Source organism: Chiloscyllium punctatum, chromosome 1 (assembly GCF_047496795.1).
Source record: "Chiloscyllium punctatum isolate Juve2018m chromosome 1, sChiPun1.3, whole genome shotgun sequence".
NCBI classification, from domain to species: domain Eukaryota; kingdom Metazoa; phylum Chordata; class Chondrichthyes; order Orectolobiformes; family Hemiscylliidae; genus Chiloscyllium; species Chiloscyllium punctatum.
Genome location: NC_092739.1, coordinates 156,730,758 through 156,752,295, shown reverse-complemented (window position 1 = coordinate 156,752,295; position 21,538 = coordinate 156,730,758). Strand labels below are relative to the sequence as shown.

The 21,538-nt window shown below is 42.9% G+C and overlaps 1 protein-coding gene across 2 annotated transcripts in view; it reads right to left on the bottom strand.

The window, feature by feature from the left end:
* LOC140481344 (dedicator of cytokinesis protein 2-like) overlaps positions 1 to 21,538 on the bottom strand; it is a 1,260,160-nt gene that overhangs the window by 984,841 nt on the left and 253,781 nt on the right. For both annotated transcript variants that reach the window (XM_072577382.1, XM_072577391.1), the window contains exons 15-17: positions 19,539 to 19,637; positions 8,487 to 8,559; positions 6,964 to 7,067 (exon numbers count right to left, since the gene is read on the bottom strand). In XM_072577382.1, the coding sequence (XP_072433483.1) occupies positions 6,964 to 7,067; positions 8,487 to 8,559; positions 19,539 to 19,637 (276 nt within the window). The remainder of the gene's footprint in view (positions 1 to 6,963; positions 7,068 to 8,486; positions 8,560 to 19,538; positions 19,638 to 21,538) is intronic.

The following is a 21,538-nucleotide window of genomic DNA, read 5'->3' as shown; positions in this document are numbered from 1 at the left end:
TAGACTAGCTAACTTTAAGAGCATTTAAATGGTCATTGGATAGGCATATGGACGAGAATAGAATAGTGTGGGTTAGATGGGCTTCAGATTGGTTTCACAGGGCAGTGCAACATCAAGGGTTGAAGGGCCTGTACTACGCTGTAATGATTTATACTCACTGCCAATTGTTGTAAAAATCAATCTGGTTCACTGATATCCTTTAATCTGCCATCTTTACCTGGTCTAGCCTATCTGTAACTGCAATGTTGACTCTTAATTGCTCTTTGAACAAGTGGAGATGGACAATAAAGGCTGGCCTTGCCCACGAATAAATTAAAAGTTACTTTTCTTGATATTAATAAATCAATAACTTTCTCTGCAAATGTCCACGAATCTGTCTGGTCTCTAACCTTCCCAGGAGTTTGAGATTTCTGGACTTTTCATTTCATCTTCAATGCTGAAAAATGTGTTGCTGGAAAAGCGCAGCAGGTCAGGCAGCATCCAAGGAGCAGGAGAATCGACGTTTTGGGCATAAGCCCATTGACCTGCTGCGCTTTTCCAGCAACACATTTTTCAGCTCTGATCTCCAGCATCTGCAGTCCTCACTTTCTCCTATTTCATCTTCAATGCTCATCTTAAGTTTTGTGTCCCCTTCAACATTTTTCCCATCTTTTTCATTGACTTAAAGGTTGTTGCAGTATAAATGTAACTCAACAGAGCTACCTTAATGCCGACTGCATGGAAGTACATGCAATCACAAGCAGCATTGCTCTCCAGAGACTTCAGCAATTCAGCTTCTCTAATTGGGAGCTTAGAGCAAGAGCAGAGAACCACTTCCCTCCACTGCAAGCTCCTCGTCTTCTAATTGATGATCCCACAGCCACCATCATTCTTCCCTGCAAGTTTTAATAGTTAACTTCATCACTTCTGCACCTTTCTGGACTTAAGGGTGTGGAAAAAGATTGATTACGTATCCTCGGGTCAGCTTTTATGTAATTGGTCATGCCTGCGTGGAGAGGTACACTATCGATTGGTTATGACTGTCATCAATTTGTCCAAAATTGATTCATCCTGGTCAGGTCTGATAATCCACAATTGGAAGGAGTAAATGAAGGGCAATCTCTTCCAACAAATGTAAACTCCGTCACTTATTATCTCAGATTTCCGCTATATATTAGCTAAATAAGCATGAATTACTGCGAATGCACAATATACAGTCATTACACAAGTTATTGTTAGATCATAATTTTGTTCTTAAGCAGTTATTAATGCTAATATGATTAAATATTACATAAATATGTTCTGAAGATAGATGGGCCATTGCTGGAATGCTTGACACTTTTATCATCAGTAAATATTGAAGGATTTCAAGCGTTGTCAAACATTAATTACTGCGATTCAATTTGGACATCTAGATTTTTCAGGCGCTTTTGCTTCACACATGAGCAGATTCACAAGTGCACTCTCTTTATTAAACAGCTTTTAAGGGTTTTTCTTTTAATATGACATTTTATTTGATCGAATGTCAATTTCAGGTTCTGAGTGTAGAGCGCATGAGATGCAGAGCACAGCTCAATGTCAGAAGGTGGACGTGGCACTTTCTGATGCACAGACGCAGCCTAAATCCCACAAACTGCAGCATGATATTGAGACTGAGCTTAAATCATTGATGAAAAATAAAAATTGTCATTTACACTGTGCCCTCTCTGACCGAAGAACGGGAGATGTTGACAGAGCGGTTTAGTAGTCACTGGATTAGTAATCCAAACTCCCAGGCTAATGTTCTGGGACACATATGAATTCAACTCTCACCACTGCAGATGGTGAAATTTGAATTCAATTTAAAGTATGAAATTGATAAAGCAAGCCTAATGATGACCACTGTCAACTGTTGCAAAAACCCATCTGGTTCACTAAGGGAAGGAAATCTGCCATCCTTACCTGGTCTGGCCGACAGATGACTCCAAACCCAAAGCAATGGGGGTGATTCTTAATAATTAGGGGTGGGCAATAAATGCAATGCCCATATCCCATGCATGGATAAAATAAACCTCATGACCCACACCCTACGCTGTGACCCTTAACAACACCACACAAAGGAAAGAGAATGGGAATCCTGGATTTGGGTCATGCCAGTCTCTTTCTCTCTCTGGAAGACTGTAGGCCCAACCTGCAGTCTATTATAGAAACAGTGATAAATCATTGGAGAGCACACTTATAGACTCAGCAGTATGGTACCATTGGTAGGAAAATATCTTACAAAGAGAAAGACTTCAGATTGTGTTTTAAATGGATGAGCAAGTCAAAAGTAAATGGTGAAGGGGAGCAATGAAAGATTATTTCCTGTGGTCATAGTCCTAATCACTAATTTAAGATTGTCACTTCAACAAAGTGAAGAGAGAGGTTAGGTGATTCTTTTTATATATGGAAGGTTGTTAGGGAATATAATGTTTAGCCACAGAGAGCGCATTAGGTATAATTTAAAATAAGAGTGGCTAAATAACCAAATCAGAGAAAGATACATATCTATGGAGGAACTGTGAATTGCTCCAGTGCAGAAATGCCACAAACACGATGGGTCAAATGGCCTCTGTTTCACATGCTACAAGGGCTGTACTCACAACCGAAGCAGTCACAGTGCATGTTGAGTAAAGGTCTAATACTTTGTAAGTTAATTTTGTGTCGCATCCTGATGTCTCTGAAATCAATGACAAATCTATTGACCCAGAGGAGTGCACCCCATTCAGTGTCTCACTCACTGCCCCATTCCTGAGCAATGTGGCAACAGGACAAGCCAGGATCAATGGGCATTCCAAAATGATGTCAGTGGCACTCACTATCTCTTGCTGCACTTTGTCAGGAGATAGTGTTTAAAGACAGTACATACGCACAAGCATATTCATTCCACAGGGTGTGAAAATGTATTTATTCAAAGGATGTTGCCATTGCTGGCCAGCATTTCTTACCCATCCTGAACTGCCCCTCAGTGATGAGTTGCATTATTGAACTGCTTAAGGTACAACCTCAGTCCAATTCTGAAGGGAGTTCCAGGATTTGGACACAGTGGCAGTGAAAGAACAGCAATGTATTTCCAAGCCAGATTACTGTATGACTTTTTAAGGGGAACTTGGCGGTGATCCTATCTATCTGCAGCCCTTGTCCTTCCAGATGGTACAGGTAATGTAGTTGAAAGGTGTTTTTCAAGGAGCCTATGTAAGTTACTGCTGTCAATCTGCATCAGTGGTGGAGGAGGCAACTGTCTAAGGTGGTGAGGCAACTGGGAGGGCTGTTTATCCTGAATGTTGAGCTTCTTGAGTGTTTTTGGAGCTGCAATCATCCAACCAAATGGAGACCATTCAATCACACTCCTGACTTATAGAGTCATAGAGATGTACAGCACTGAAACGGGTAAAAACAATGACTGCAGATGCTGGAAACCAGATTCTGGATTAATGGTGCTGGAAGAGCACAGCAGTTCAGGCAGCATCCGAGGAGCAGTAAAATCAACGTTTCGGGCAAAAGCCCTTCATACTGTATTCCTGATGAAGGGCTCTTGCCCGAAACGTCGATTTTACTGCTCCTCGGATGCCGCCTGAACTGCTGTGCTCTTCCAGCACCACTAATCCAGCACTGAAACAGACCCTTTGGTTCAACTCGTCCACGCCAACCAGATATCCTAACCTAATCTAGTCCCATTTGTCAACACTTGGCCCATATCCCTCTAAACCCTTCTTGTTCATATACCCACCCAGATGCCTTTTAAATGTTGTAATTATACCAGCCCCCACCACTTCCTCAGGCAGCTCATTCCATACATGTACCACCTTCAGCATGAAAAAGATCTCCCTTTGGTCCCTTTTAAACTTTTTCCCTCTCACTCTAAAACCTGACATGTGCCTTGTACTTCATGGGCTGGCTTTGGGGAGTTAGAAGTGGAGCTACTCACCACAGAATTTTGCAACCTCTGATCCACAGATTCTTTCCAACAGAACCTTCAGTGAGACAATGGACATAAACTCAATGTATGCTCTTTACAAAGACTGCCTCACGGTCGTGGAATGAAGTCCCATTCCAGGGACCTGATTAGTAAGATGGGCAGGCGGTTTAGTGTAGTTTTGAGGGAGTGCTGGACTATTGGAGGTACAGTGTTTTGGATGAGGTATCTGCACTCCCAGATGTGATCAAAAGACTACACAGCACTATTTCATAGAATCTCATTGTGATCCTGTGACCCAAATCATTTAAATGGATGATCTCGTCATTTACCTCATTCTTGTTTATGGGATTTTGCTGTGCATAAACAGAACAGCACAGGGTTTCAAAAGAGCAAAACAAGAACATGGACATATGAGAAAAGAGCAGGAGTAGGCCATCTGGCCCCTCGAGCCCACTCCACCATTCATGGCTGATCTTTTTTGTGGCCTCAGCTCCACTGACGTGTTCACTCACTATAACCCTTAATTCCTTCATCATTCAAAAAAATCTATCTTTGCCTTAAAAACATTCAACGAAGTAGCCTTAATTACTTCACTGGGCAGGGAATTCCACAGATTCACAACCCTCTGGGTGAAGAAGTTCCTCCTCAACTCAGTCCTAAAACAGCTTCCCCTAATATTGAGGCGATGCCCCTAGTTCTAGCTTCACCCACCAATGGAAACATCCTCTCTACTTCTACCGTACCTATTCCCTTCATAATTTTACATGTTTTCATAAGACCCACCCCATTCTTCTGAATTCCAATGAAAATAATCCCAGTCTACTCGGTCTCTCCTCAAAAGCCACCCCTGCCAACTTTGGAATCAACCAAGTGAACCTCCTCTGCACCCCCTCCAGTGCAGTACATCCTTTCTCAAGTAAGGAGACAAAAACTGCACGCAGTACTCCAGGTGTGGTTTCACCAGCACCTTGTACAGCTGCAACATGCTTTTAAACTCAATCCCTTTAGCAATGAAGGATGTAATTCCACTTGCCTTCCTAATTTCCTATTGTACCTGCAGACCAACCCTCTGTGATTCATGCACAAGGACACCCAGTTCCCTCTGCACAGCAGTGTGTTGCAACTTTTATCATTCAAATAATAATCCTTTTTCTTGTTACTCTGACCAAAATAGGTGACTTCACATTTATTAACATTGTAGTCCATCTGTCAGACCTTTTCCCACTCACTTAAACAACTGACCTGTGATTGAATTAAAACCTTGTGTTTTCCCTGTTTTCTGATTTTCCTCATCATTCTCATTGCTCCCATGGCCCAATCAAACTCCAATTTGGATCATTACATCTCAAACTTTCAAGGTACAACTTTCTCTTTCCTGAACGTGGCGAGAAGGGGAAATAATGAGAGTTGTCGGTCCCGGTGAAAACTTCAACCTTTTTTGCATGGCTTCAGAAATCAAATGCAGGGTGAGAAAGTCCATCCAAAATTCTGTAGATTCACCAACAGTTCGGGTGGTTGAGTGCAGAATCTATTAATGGCCATTAAAGGGACTCAACTTGCCACCTCTTGGATCATCTGGCCCCCATTGCATTCCAGAACGGTGGCTACTTTGCTGACTGGAAAACTGGAGAGAGACCTGACTGCTAAAATATTTCAATATCCCTAGTCTGGGGTCAATTGGAGACAGTGATGGAGTGGGGCATAAGGTTGCAGCCTCTAAAAGCTCCCACCCCCATCCTAGTGTCGAACTGCCCCTCTCCTCATGACCACCTCCCCAGTTGAAGAAACAAAAATATCTGCTCACAACTGTACCACCCAACCTCTGACACAGTTTGTCAGTCTTAAGTCAGTAATAAGGTTAGCTCTTATCGAACTGACAGATGATCAAACACACTCGCACCCTGACACTTAAAAAAATGGAAAAGTCCATCCTTTACTCCCAAGTTCAATCAGGTGATGGCCCAGTGGTATTATCACGAGACTACTAATCTAGTGACCAGGGTAATATCCTGGGGACCTGGGTTTGAATCCTGCCATGGCAGATGGTGAAATCTGAATTCAATAAAAATCTGGAATTAAGAGTGTAATGATGACTTTGAATCTTTTGTCAATTGTCGGGAAAAGTCCATGTGGTTCACTATTGTCCTTTAGGAAAGGAAACTGCTGTCCCTAACCAGACCCACAGCAATATGGTTGACTTTTAACCGCCCTCTGGGCAATTAGGGATGGACAATAAATCCTGGCTTAGCCAGAGACGCACCCCATCCCATGAGTGCATTTTTTTAAAAAATCTGGGCAAGTAAAACATTATTTTCACTTCCACTCCCAAAATAACTAGTAAGCTCAGCCCAAGAAGAAACCTGTGATTCGAACATAACTGAAGAAATGAAACAGCATCAAGTGATTGGGTGCCACATTGCCATTCAATAGACACACAGCTTATTTCAATGTGACCTTGACTCCACTTTCCTGAATCCTTCTGCTCCCTTCCCTATCAGAAATCTAACAGCCTTGAATATATTCAATCCCCTATGTGGCTCTGTGGGTAGAGATTTACAAAGATTAATGACCCTCTGAAAATGAAATTTCGCCTGATCATGGTTTTAAATGGGAAACTGTTTATTCTGGAATGTTCCCCGGTTATATATTCTCTGACACGATGAAACATTCTCTCTTTACCACACAGTCTGTTTCAATCTGACCAATTCAAATACTTCTCACCTCTAACAAGTTAGGGCCAGCCCACTCAACCTTTCCTCAACAGGAAACCCCTTGCCTCAGGAATTAACCTTGTGAACCTTCTCTGGACTGCTTCAAATGCAACTGTACCTGTCCTTAGGTAAAGAGCCAAAATAGTACACAGTAATCTGGATGTATTCCCTGTACAATGAAAGCAAGATTTCCTTATTTTTGCACTCCAAACCCCCCCCTTCTTTGAATGCCAACAATGTCTCACTTTGTGCTTTTTGATGGAAATCAGCTTTCAGGAACAGCCAGCTGAAAAGAAATTACAGACCAACTTGAATATCATCGCCATTTATTTTCACCTTATACAAGATGAGGTCATGCTCTCCATCTCGCAGGGTTGTTCCATCAGGTTTCATTAGTTTCACGTACGCCATTGCAAATATTTTCTCTCCTTTATCTCTCGCTGTAATAGATAGAGAATGTTATAGGGTTTTATCGTTTGGCAAAATTCATAGATGCTGAGACTTCTTCCAACATGCTTGACCTTACCTGACTGGTAGACTCAAATCTTTTTCACGTAAGAGCTTTACCTTTTTTCAGGTACATTTTTCAGCGTGAGACTTTTCTGGGCACACGATGGTGGAGTAGCAATGCCATGTGACTGATAATGTAGAATCCCAGGCTAATGCTTGGGGGGGATGTAATTTCAAACTCTCTGACAGGGTAACAAGACAAGGGAGTACTCAACGGATGGCAGGAAATTCAGAGGAACAGTGGGATCATGGCATGCTTGTCCACAAATTCTTGAAGGGGACAGGACAGCTTAATAGGATAATTATGAAGTCATACAGAACATTTGCTTTTATCAATCAGAGCATAAATTATCAAAGCAGGAAAGTTATGTTGGAGCCTTGGTGAGGCCATTGCTGGAATATTGTGGGCATTTCTGGTAACCATACTATAGGAAGGATTTGATCACACTGGAGAGGGTTAGAGAGGAGATTCACAAGGATGCTGCCTGAGATGGAGCATTCCAGCTATGAAGAGAGGCTAGATAAGATCAGGTTATTTACTTTGTAGCTCACCATCACCTTCTCAACGGCAATTAGGGATGGAAGGCGATTGATGCCCACATCCAATGATTATAATAAATAGAATATGTGCAAGATTTGTAGCTGTTCCTTTGCTGAAAATCATATCCGTGGAGCAGGGAGGAGATAACCTAATGTCATTATTGTTGGACTATTAAGACAGAGACTCAGATAATGTTCTGGGGACCTGGCTTCAAATCCCACCATGGCAGATGGTAGAATTTGAATTTAATAAAAATGAAATCTGTATTGAAGTGTCTAATGATGACCAGGAATCCACTGATGATTGTTGGAAAAACCCACCTGGGTCACTAATGACCTTTAGGAAACAAAACTGCCATCCTTACCTGGTCTGGCCTACATGTGACTCCAGACCCACAGCAATGTGGTTGACTCTTGGTCGATTAGGAATGGGTAATAAATGCTGCCTAGCCAGTGACACCCTCATCCTGTGAATTCATGCAGAATAAACTATTTTTGATGACAGGGTCTTCCCAATGTCAAGGAAGAATTGGCACAAGCCAGCCATGGTTGACAAGGAAATGCAATAACCAAATTCATTGAAAAGATGTAATGTCACAAGAGACACCAGTTTAAATGGCCAAAAGGATCCTGTTGGATGGTAAAATATTCCTCCCCTGGCTTGAATTCCTCATACGTTGTATGCTGGTGTAGACTGCAAGGTCATTGTGAATTCAAACAGCATCATCTTAACATTCCTCTTACGACTTTGGATCAAGTTTCAGATTTTAAGGAAAGGAGGGTGTTGCGCAGTAATCAACTGTACTTACATTCAGCAGATGATCTGTGTTTGAATGTGAAGCGAAGGTGGGTCCTCTGAACATCTTCAATGGGAATAGTGACCTGAGAAGAGTAATTGAAACACAGTGAGCTGAGAAAGGAAATGATTGGCATGGGATTGACTGAAGAGGCTGGCAGAAATATTGGACAAGAAAAGGTTCCAGTTTTAGTTATTATTATTATTAGCACGGTGTAATACCATGCAATATCGAGTTTGAATATCGGAAAGCAAGTGAGAGAGGTGCAATGCCAAGTGATTGATGTTTAGTGTGGACTTTATGTTTATGAAAGTGAATAAAGACTGCACCTTAAATTCACATGTGAATCTGTTTATGCAATTGCTTAATACATAAATATGCAATTCCTTAGACCCTGTTTAATCGGAAGCATTAACCATACATTAAGATAAATGCATCTCTTTTAAGCTGCTCAGAAATATAAGGGCAGAACATGGCAATCTAGCTCGTCAAGCCTGTTTCATTATTCAGTGAGATTGTGGTTAATCTGTACCATGTTATGGAGGTGTAAGTGTTGGATTGGGGTGGACAAAGTTTCAAAATCATACTCCAACAGGTTTATTTGGAAGCATGAGCTTTCGGAGCGCTGCTCCTTTGTTAGGTAACTAGTGAGGCAGGATCATAAGACATAGAATTTCTAGCAAAAGATCACAGCGTCATGCAATTAAAACAATGCCAAGAAGAAATCTAGATTGCTGTTAAGTCTTTCATCTTTTAGAATGGGTTGCAAGTTTTGGTTCATTAATATGTAAATCCCAGAATTTCTTTTAAGTCACATTCTTGAGATAACTTGAGGTTTGATTAAAAAAAAGTGATAGGTGTACCCGAGAACTCTGTGGGAAGCTAGAGAAGTGATTGCTGGGCCTCTTGCTGAGATATTTGTATCATCGATAGTCACAGGTGAAGTACCGGAAGACTGGAGGTTGGCAAATGTGGTGCCACTGTTTAAGAAGGGCGGTAAAGACAAGCTAGGGAACTATAGACCAGCGAGCCTGAGCTCAGTGGTGGGCAAGTTCTTGGAGGTTATACTGAGGGACAGGATATACGTATATTTGGAAAGGCAAGGACTGATTAGGGATAGTTAACATGGCTTTGTGCGTGGGAAATCATTTCTCACAAACTTTGAAGAAGTAACAAAGAAGATTGATGTGACTTCAGTAAGTCTTTCGACAAGGTTCCCCATGGGAGACTGATTAGCAAGGTGAGATCTCATGGAATAGAGGGAAAATTAGCCATTTGGATACAGAACTGGCTCAAAGGTAGAAGACAGAGGGTAGTAGTGAAGGGTTTTTCAGACTGGAGGCCTGTGAGCAGTGGAGTGCCACAAGGATCGGTGCTGGGCCCTCTACTTTTTGTCATTTACATAAATGATTTGGATGCAAGCATAAGAGGTACAGTTAGTAAGCTTGCAGATGACACCAAAATTGGAGGTGCAGTGGACAACGAAGAGGGTTACCTCAGATTACAACAGGATCTGGACCAGATGGGCCAATGGGCTGAGAAGTGGCAGATGGAGTTTAATTCAGATAAATGCGAGGTGCTGCATTTTGGGAAAGCAAATCTTAGCAGGATTTATACACTTAATGGTAAGGTCCTAGGGAGTGTAGCTGAACAAAGAGACCTTGGAGTGCAGGTTCATAGCTCCTTGAAAATGGAGTCGCAAGTAGATAGGATAGTGAAGAAGGTGTTTGGTATGCTTTCCTTTATTGGTCAGAGTATTGAGTACAGGAGTTGGGAGGTCATGTTGAGGCTGTACAGGACATTGGTTAGGACACTGTTGGAATATTGCGTGCAATTCTGGTCTCCTTCCTATCGGAAAGATGTTGTGAAACTTGAAAGGATTCAGAAAAAATTTACAAGGATGTTGCCAGAGTTGGAGGATTTGAGTTTTAGGGAGAGGCTGAAGAGGCTGGGGCTGTTTTCCCTGGAGCATCGGAGGCTGTGGGGTGACGTTATAGAGGTTTACAAAATTATGAGGGGGCATGGATAGGATAAATAGACAAAGTCTTTTCCCTGGGATTGGGGAGTCTAGAACTAGAGGGCATAGGTTTAGGGTGAGAGGGGAAAGATATAAAAGAGACCTCAGGGGCAACATTTTCACGTGGTACATGTATGGAATGAGCTGCCAGAGGAAGTGGTGGAGGCTGGTACAATTGCAACATTTAAGAGGCATTTGGATGGGTATATAAATAGGAAGGGTTTGGAGGAATATGGGCCAGGTGCTGGCAGGTGGGACTAGATTGGGTTGGGATATCTGGTCGGCGTGGACAGGTGAGACCAAAGGGTCTCTTTCAATGCTGTACATGTCTATGACTCTATGCATGAAAGGTGTGAGGTTAGAGTCTGTCTGCATCCCAATCTTGAGTGAAACTGGTTCTATTTCCAAAGTAGGAATTCATAAAACATCTCTGGATTGACTACCTGCAGGTTGTGTACTTTTTGTTAACCTGGTTAACCTGCTGTTGTGTGATTTTTAAATCTGTACCATCTCTCGGATGACACAAAGGTAGGGGAGCTGCAGATAGTGAGGAGAAATACAAGACAATGTAGCATATAGAAAATACAGAATATACAACATAGAACAGGCTCTTCGGCCCTCAATGTTGTGCAGACCTGTGAACTAATCTAAGCCCCTCCCCTGTCACTATTCCATCATCATCTATACGCTTATACAAGGACTGTTTCCATGCCCCTAATGTGGCTGAGTTAACTACATTGGCAGGCAGGGCATCCCACGCCCTTACCACTCTGCATAAAGAACCTGCCTCGGACATCTGTCTTAAATCTATCATATAGATAGGCTGGAGATTTGGGTGGAGAAATGACAGATGGAATTTGATGCAGACAAATGCGAGCTGATGCATTTTGGAAAATCTAATGCAGTAAAGGTATGCAGAACCCTTAGAGGCAATAACATACAGAGGGATCCAGATGTACAGGCCCACAGTTCCCTGCAAGTGGTATCACAAGTTCATAAAGTGATGAATAAGTTGCATAGAGCTTTATTGAGACCACATCTGGAATACTGTGTACAATTCTGGTCACCACACTACCGGTGGATGTGGAGGCTTTGGAGAAGGTTAGGAAAAGATTTACCAGGATGTTGCAAGATTTGGAGGGTATTGGCTGTGAGGAGAGGTTGGCCAAATGTGGTTTGTTTTCATTTGAATGTCAGAGGCTGAGGGTGACCTGAGGAAAGTTTACAAAATTATGAAAGTCGTGGATAGAATGGATAGGTGGAAGGGTAGAAATGTCACTTACTAGGGGATATAGGTTTAAGGTGAAAGGAGGAAAGGAAGCTTGAGAGGCAAGTTATTTTACACAGAAAGTGGTAAGTGCCTGGAGTGGGCTGCTAGTGGAGGTGGTAGAAGCAGATCCAATAACAATGTTTAAGAGGAACCTTGACAGATATGTGAATAGAGGAAATGGACCGCGTGGATGGTTTTGCCAACATTGAAACAATGAGACGATCCGATGGTAGGGATATAAAAAAGGCAGGCACTTTGAAAATCAGTCAGAGCAACTGCCATAGAGAGAGAGAGAGAGAGAGAGAGAAAGACAGACCCAAGACATTGAACCACTCTCTATCAAAGGTACCCTTCCATATGAAACATCTTCACATTAATTAGAAAGAAGACAACCCAGGGAGATCTTCAAACGGAAGAAGACAGACACAGAAGACAACAGCCGCTGTGTGGTTTTGAAATTAAGTTGATGTAATTTTACTAATTTATTATTTTATTGCAACCGTATATTGTTATCAAGTTAGAGACATGTAATAAGCAGTTATGAGAAAGGGGGGGCTTACAGTTACGAATAGTTGTTGGTTAATGTTCACTTTTAGAGTTAAAGAATAATTTTATATTATTATCTTTAAATAGTGGAATTTGGCGGTTCTCTGTCACTTACATTTTAAGTGATTATGAGGCGAGGTGAGCTTTTCTGGATGTTTAGTTGAATTAACAGAGAGGTTCACTGCTGTGTCGTAACAAAGATGTGAGGGGAAAGTTTCAAAAGGCACCGAAGGAGCAACTTTTTCATACAGAGGGTGGTGCCAGTATGGAATGAACTGCCAGAGGAAGTGGTGGAATTACAACATTTAAAAGGTATGTTTGGAGGGTGATATGAAGAGAAAGGGTTGAGAAGGATATGGGCCAGGTGCTGGCAGGTGGGACTAGATTAATTTAAGATGTCTGATCAGCATGGAGGAGTTGGACCAAAGAGTTTGTTTCTGTGCTGTACAGCTCTATGGATGTATGACTCATAGTCCCTGAGGTGGACTTGAACCCAGATATTGGATTAATAACACCCTTGGTGTTAAATTTTGTTTGGCAATACTCCTTGGAAATGCTGTAATGATTCGCTACATTAAAGACACTATAAAAATGTAAAATACTGTTCTTTTCTCGTCCCTGAATAATATCTGGAATAATTGCAAGACCTGAGGATTTAATGAAACAGTGGGATAATTATCCATCCATAAGTATATAGGGAATAATCAGGCAGAGGAAAGAAGGAAGAACACCAAATATTAATACCAAAAAAGAGTGGTGGCAGTGAATTTATCCTTAATATGTTGGCAGTGCTGGCAAATTATGTTTGACCCCTGTTTGTATCCATCCATTAAAGTCCAGGGGAATTGTCAGGAACAAAGAAGAAGAAAAGCTCTACCTTTTGAACTTTTACACTGCACGATAAAGCTCCAATAGATTCCTCAGACTGAGGGGAAATGCTGGACTTGTGACAGTTCCTTCTACACTATCTTCTTGGATTCACAGGCAGAAAGGGAGATTGGAAGCCCGTTTTTGAGGTGAGCGTGCAACTCAGAAAGTTATCTTGCAGTATGATTAGATTCCCTACAGTGTGGAAACAGGCCCTTTGGCCCAACATGTCCACACCGACCCTCCGAAGAGTAACCCACCCAGACCCCTTTCCCTCTCAATGAGGCACCGAACACTCTGGGCCAATTCACTTGAACTGCACATCTTTTGACTGTGGGAGGAAACCCACACTGATTTGGGGAGGATGTGCAAACTCCACACAGACAGTCACCCGAGGCTGGAATTGAACCTGGGACCCTGGTACTGTGAGGCATCAGTGCTAATCACTGAGCCACCGTGTTGCCCTACCAGTCAGCTATTGTCAGAAGATAGTCATATGTTGGTCTGTATTATAACTGGGGTTGAATACATGATTAAGGACATTGTGCTGTGACCCTAGCAAGGATAAACCTCGGCCACAGTTTTGGTGTCTATACCTTCGGAAGGATAGTTTTGCTTTGAAGGAAGTGCAACACATGAAATCCTGGGATATGATTCACCAAGGAGGAGAGATTGAACAGAATGAGTAAAGGGAACCTGCTGTTTACAGATGATTGGTGATTTACTGAAACCTATAAAACATTGAGAAAGTAACAGAATCATTTCTGAGAGGATATTTGCCTCTGCAAAGTGAGTCCTGAACAGGGCTCGTGGTTGTTATAATATTGGTTGCTACATCTAGCAACATATTATCAACAGATACACTGCCACCAGTCCTTCTTTAGATGTTAATCAAGCTACTGTTAGTCAAGTAGAGAAAGATGTTCACATTGTCAGAAGTGGGTTCAATCTTGGTTTAAAAATAAAGGCATAATACTTACTATTGAAGCATTGTGTTTCTGCAATATAGTGAATATCACATTCACTTAACATGTGAACATGATAGCTAGTTCTGAACCAAGCAGAAACATCAATTCAACTTGTTGGAAGGTTGGTTAGCTCAGTCAGCTGAACAGTTGCTTTGCAATGCAGAGTAACATCAACAACGTGGGTTCAACTCCCACAATAGCTGAGGTCACTATGAAGGACTCTCCTTCTCAACCTCTCCCCTTGCCTGAAGTGTGATAACCCTCAGGTTAAACAACCACTAATCATCTAATGAGAAAGTGGGACTATGGTGACTTATTATGTATTAGTAACATTGTATCCAAGATACAATTGCCCCTTGTGAAACATCAGGGTCAATTTAAAAGTAAATACTTTGAGCAAGTACAGATTACTATTTCAACTACATAATACTGACAGCAGATTTCCATCCCCAAAAGGATATTTATGAACTGGATGTGTTTTTACTACAATCAACATTCAGCAGTAGGCTGGCTTTTTATTCCAGATTTTTATTGAATATATATTTCATTATCTGTCATGGTCAAACCAAAGTCCTCAAACATTAGCCAGGGATTCTGGATGACCAACACAGTGACATTAGCACCTGCCTCCCCCCAACCAGTGTTCTTCATGTGTTCATCAGAGTGTGTCCTAATAATTATCCTTTGCGTTAACGATGTGTAGTTAAAGTAATAATCTGTTCTTGCTCTTAGTATTTACTCTTAAATTGACTCTGATGCTTCACAAGGGGCATGTAAATTCTTTTCGATTCTGTTGGAATCAGGAGATAAAGCGTTGAACTCAAGATGATCTGATGGAACCGCAGAGTAGATTCAACTGGTTATATCACCTAACCCTATTCATATTTCTTGTTTTAATTTGTACTGTTTAAGGTTAGAGGGTGTGAGTGGGAGAACGCATTTGGCTGCCTCTTTCCTGACCAGCAGCACAATGATAGATCAGAGTCAGAGAACCTCTGGTGTTTCTCGTGAGAGGATGGCAGCCCCCATTTCCAGTCTGCTTATTGACGGAGCATCTCCGAGTATTGGGTGAAGGCCTAAGCCTGTGAAACAGTGGGCTGACACTTAACAACTGAATTCAGAAATGCAGCTCGTCAGGTCGAGTCTGTGAACGAGCACACGTCCTGACCTGAAGAGCGGCCTGGGGAGGGAACCTGTTACACCATTCACTCAGACACCAGAATGAAAATGAACTGAAGTAGCAGACAGCGTGGTGTCAGCCCACAGCTACACAATGTGTAAAGTGTGACTCCAGTGTGTTTCTTTACACAGTGAACATGAATGTTTCTCAATAGGTTGTGAGTCAAGGCAGAAAAAGTTAATTTTGCCTCAGTTGGACAGATTTAATCTGTCGCTTTTACAGAGAAGAAATCAGCAAATAACACGAACTCTTTCAAGACATCACGATTTACAAAATAACCTCGGTTATCCAAACAACAATTATCCAAATTTTGGAATTTCCGAACAAGATCTCAAGCCCCTGTAAAAAAGTTATCAGTTATCTGAGCAATCAGTTATCTGAACAAAATACTCCTTGCACATCATCTCATTTGGATGATCAAGGTTGTTCTGTATTTCCCTATGCTTCCATGTCTTTTTCCACGGAAATACTGATGCCAAACAGAAGAACCATATGCATCTCATGCAAGTTTCGAATGAAGATGTACCTTGGTAGTGAGCGGATATCAGATTCAGGCTGTCACTCCAGGATCACAATGAGGCAGCACCTCACCCTCACAGATCAGATCTTTTGGATGAGACACTGAATATAGAATCTACTGGGCTCATGGAAAAGATCCCACTGCCATTGGCTGGAAGAATAGGAGCAATCTTCCTGATGGCCTGACCAACATCAGCAATACAGACTGTCTGAACATTATCATCTCCCTATTTGTGGGAGCTTTCTGGACTACAAACCAGATGCTGTGCACTGAGCAATGACTACACTTCAAGGTGTTTATTAGTATAAAGCATCTTGGGATGTTTTGAGGCTGTGGATGGCGCTATGTAAATGCCAAATTGTTTTTTTCCCACATGCCATATAAATCCAACTTTCATAAAACATCACAATCTGTCAAAATCTTAGCAGTAACATTGAAAACACCTGAACATTCCACATTTGTCACCTTACCTAGAGTCTCATCATAGATTAATTACTAGGTATAATGATAACTGTTCATTTCCTAATCTTCTCCCTCTTGGGTTTTGTGATATTCTTCTCAGAATCATGGAATCCCTACTATCCAGAAATAGGCCATTCAGCCCATCAAGTCTGCACTGACCCTCCAAAGAGCATCCCATCTAGATCCACATTTCTACCCGACCCCATCCCAGTTTTTAACCATGACTAACCCATCTAACCTATACGTCCCTGGACACTAAAACCCACTTTCTTTTTGCATAGCCAATCTACCTAACCTGCAGATCTTTGGGTTATCAGAGGAAACTGGAGCACCTGGAGGGAACCCACATGGATGTAGGGAGGACATGCAAGCTCCACACAGACAGTCATCCAAAGGTGGAATCGAACCCAGGTCCCTGGCACTGTGAGGCAGCAGCGCTGACCACTGAGCCACCGTATGGATGGTGGATGATCTCTTCGGAGCAAGCATGACCTTCTTCAACTCCATTTCGTTGCTCTCTGAGATTGCTGCTAAGGTCCATGTGTTACCTGCAGACTCCACCATATGTGGGGTGGGTCAATGTGGGCTTTGTACTTCTGGACAGCATAATCACCTGAGGGCTGGTGGCACCACAAGCTCCAGCTTCCACCTATCTCTATCCTAATTCTATTATGGGCCATGCCTCCAGAACACATGAACAGGATTGGAGCAACCCGAAGGTGAGAGCTGAGGACCCATTAAAGGCTGAGATTTCAGAAGTGTTGAGGGATCAGACTAGATGGACAAAAGGTGCTGACCCACTGGAAACCCATCATACTGCTTTTCAAGATCAACTGCCAGTTCCCCCATGGCCAGCTGATTGGCAAAGATAGATGTTTGGGAAAAGCCAAATTCTACCACCTGTCCATGCAGTGGACAGAGTGGGCACTGGAGGGGATGAGAGTTACATGTTGGACGTTGAACATAAGAATATATGAAATCGGAGGAAGAGTAGATCATTTGTCCCTTTGAATGTTTCAATCAGATCAAGGCTGTATCTGATTGCAGTTTAACTCCACTTTTTTGCATACAGTCCCCCACCTCCTCCAGCTCCCAGAACCATTTGTCCATTGTCAATCAAAAATCTATCTCACTCAAGATGGAATATAATCAATGATTCAGCCTCCACTGCTCTCTGTGGTATGAAAATCAAAAGGAAAAGACCCTTTGAGAGAAGAAAGTCTTCCTCATTTCCACTAAAAGTAATTCTAATGAGAGAGCAGCCGATAGTCTTCTGAAAATGTATTGATTTTCACTTGAACATGTGAATTTGTATTTTGCAATACTCTATACGTTCAGGACGAATGCACAAGGTGAAGGGTGATATGGGCAGAGATACAAAACAGGTATAATGTATTTTGTTGTCCACATATAATACTCACCCAAGATTGCTTACCAAATAAATGGACAATGCATTGCAATAAGGGCAGTCAGTGGATAGTGGTGTGCTGGTAATGTCAGCTGAGTTGTAATCCAGAGGCCTGGCTAATATTGGGTTGATTTGAAAACATTACAAGTGAAGGGAAATGCTAGACTATGGTATATAGATCCTGTTGTTTAAATTGGTCTCAATGGATGCGGAATTAATTCCCACTCTACGCACGCACGCGCACACACACACACACACACACACACACACACACACACACACACACACACACACACACACACACTTCCACCCTCAGGTGACTGTCTGTGTGGAGTTTGCACCTTCCTCCTGCATCTGCTTGCATTTCCTTTGGGTGCTCCAGTTTCCTCCCACAATTCCAAGGTTTGCAGGTTAGGTTGATTGGCCATGCTAACTTGCCCTTAGTGTCCAGGGATGTACTGGCTAGATGAATTAGCCATGGCAATTGTGGGGCTATGGGGGCAGGGGCTGGGTGCTGGTGGACTGCTCTGCAGAGGGTCCGTGAGGACTTGATGGGCTGAATGGCCTCTTTCTGCACTGTTGGGATTCTATGATCGATACCGAAACTCCATTTGGTGTATCTCATTCAATAACTTTACTGTTTTTTTTTATTCTGGACGCTGCCTTAAATAAGAGTGTTGAGTACCACATAAATCTATCAGGGTCCCTCCACCAGCCACCTGTCGCTGTCTCATGGGAAAACAAGGAGAGGTGCTGGGTCAGCCACTAGCCTTTGGGCCATTTGAGATTCCTAAGTGGATAAATGACAGCCAATTCTGGGCCTGAGTTGACCCTCACCCCCCCACCCCATCCCACAGTTATCCATCACTGACTTCAGGGAAGGGAGGGTGGGTGGGTGGGGTCGCCCACGCCATAGGGGAGCCTGAGCAATTATAGTTGCATTGGCTGGTGTTGGGCATAGGGAGAGTCTTATTTTCTAGGGCCATCTCTTTAAGACTTCAACTGATCCAAGACTCATGCCCCTCACCATCCATCATTAAGGTGGGTGACCCCAGTCCTACCTTAGCTCCACTTTATGGTGGCAATGGCTGCAGTCCCAGTAGTGACCACTAAGGTGGGTGGGTGCTGTTGAGACAAAGAAGCCACCAGCCATCCAGTGGGCCAGCAGGGTGAGGGTAGGGGTAGAAGGGCCTCATTTCAAGGGAGAGAGAGGAGAGGAGTCCTCAGCTCAAAGCAATTTAACACCAAGTCTCACCATTCAGTGGGGATGGGGCAACCGATGTTTTAGCTGGAGGGAGCAAGCAGATAGTAAGGACTGCAGAAACTGGAAGTCAGATTCAATAAAAAGTGTGGCACTGCAAAGCCAAAGTAGATCAGGCAGCATCGGAGGAGCAGGAGGGTCAACGTTTAGGCTTGGGACCCTTCATCAGGGCTGGGGAGGGAGAAGGGAGCTGAGAAATAAATAAGGGAGGGGGTTTGGGGCTGGGGAAAGGGTAGGTGGGATGGTGATGGGAGTTGCCCCATAACATCCCATCCCCTTACACACACATGCCACCACTCACACTCTCTCTCTCACACACACACACGCACACACACACACACACACACTCTTCTGAAATAAAAACACAAAACACTAGAAACACCCAGCACTTCAGGCAGCATCTGTGGAGTTTATGCTGTGGGTTCATTCCTATTCTCCTACCCATTTTACCACATAAACACGTTAAGCAGCTCTTTGAACCTTCCACATCGTACTCTGTGTCCAGCTTCCTTGCTCTGGTTTAGATCTCCAATCAGGATGGAGTTAACATGAAGCATTCACTGACCTTGACAGTCTCCATCCAGCGCTGTTGCTTGAGCTGGTAGTAAACGACTGATTGGTAGTAAGTGACAGGTTTATCACCGGCCCCTTGGCATATGGCATTCTGGGCATTGGAGAGCAAGAGAAATTTTTTCAAAAATTAGAGCAGCAATTTCCACAAAGCCACACTTTTCACAAATGATTAATACTGCTCGCTATATCGTTTTGAGATAAAAGTTCCATCTAGTGCCAGCCCATGCTAGAAGTACTTCATTAATAATATGTCTGGAGTGGGTGGTAAAATTGATTACTTTTTGAGAAAGCACAGTGTGATATTCATGTGAGGCTGCAATAATGACATTACTTATAGAGAGACGACAGGTTGTATTTTAATAACGACAAACTGCTTGGAGAGATAACATCCCCTCAGACATTATAACAGGTAATACCTCTTTCTTTCTTGGCACTTGTGAGGTGGAGACTGACAGCACGGAAATAAAAAAGAACAACTTTCTTCATGACAAAGCACACTGAACTTTGGCCTACAGTGGGCTCAGATGTGACCCTGAGGCAGAATGTAATGGATTCATGTGTTACTTCAAACACTTGATCGCAAAATTGAAAGTTGAACTGGGAAACTGAGGGAAAAGGCTCCACTGGTCAGGGTCATACCTGGCACATAGGAAGATGGTGGTAGTTGTCTGAGATCAGTCATCTCAGCTCCAAGATATCTCTGCAGGAGCTCCTCAGCGTAGTGTCCTCGGCCCAACCATCATCAGCACTGATGAAGAGTCATCTAGACTTGAAGTGTTACCTTGCTCTCTCTCCAAGGATGCTGCCTGACCCACTGTGATCTCCGCAGCAAGTTTGTTTCAACGTGTGTTCAAAGAGCTAGAGGACTGAGGAGGTCACGATGTTGTGGCAGTGAGATAGGGATTCACTGAGTCTGATCTCCAGCATTGTTGTTTTCAATACGGATTCCAGCATCTGCAGCAATTTGCTCCAATCAGCTTCAGCTGCTTCAGCAACAACCTTGTCTCTATCACAAGGTCAGAACTGGGATGTTCATTGACGATTGTGCCATATTCAGCACCATTCACAACTCCTCAAATACTGAAGCAACCCAAGTCAAACTGGACCCGAGACTTAATCCAGGTTTGTGCAGACAAGTGGCAAGTAACATTCATAGGACACATTCACTCCACACCAATGTCAGGCAATCAACGACAGAAAATGTAATGATCACTCCTTGATATTCAATGGTATTACCACTAGTGATCCACCACGAAAAACATCCTGCGGATTACCATTGACCAGAAACTCAGCTGGACTTGCTAATATAAACACAGTGGTTCCAAGAGCAGGTCAGAGGCTAAGAATACTGCGGTGAGTAATTCACCTCCAGACTCCCAAAGCTTCTCCACCATCTGAAAGGCACAAGTCAGGAGTGTGATGGAATACACAGGAGTGTGTTGGGTGCAGCTCCAACAGCGTTTATGAATCATGATAGTACACAGAACAAAAGCAGCCCGCTTGACTGCACCACATCCACAAGCATCCATTCCCTGCATCACCAATGCCCAGTAGCAGCAGTGTGTAACATACAATATACACAGCATAAAATCACCAAGTCTCCTTCCAAATCACAACCACCACCACCTCGAAAGGCAAGGGCAGCAGATACATGAGAACACCATACCTATAAACTCCCTTTCCCAAGCCGCACACCATCCTGATTTGGAAATATGTCGCCAATCCTTCAGCGTCTCTGGGTCAAAATCCTGAAATTCCCACCCGACCAGCAGTGTGGGTGAACCTCCATGAAATAGACTTCCTTGTTTCAAAAAGGTAACCCACTGCCACTTTCTCCAGACCAATCAGAGATGGGTAATAAATTCTGGCCCAGTCAGCAATAACCACATTCCCTGAACAATTGAAAGAAACAGTGAACTGAGAGTTCCATCGCAGCCTGAGGGGACAGGCTGCATTGTTGGACGTTCCATCTTTAAGATGAGTTTTTAAACT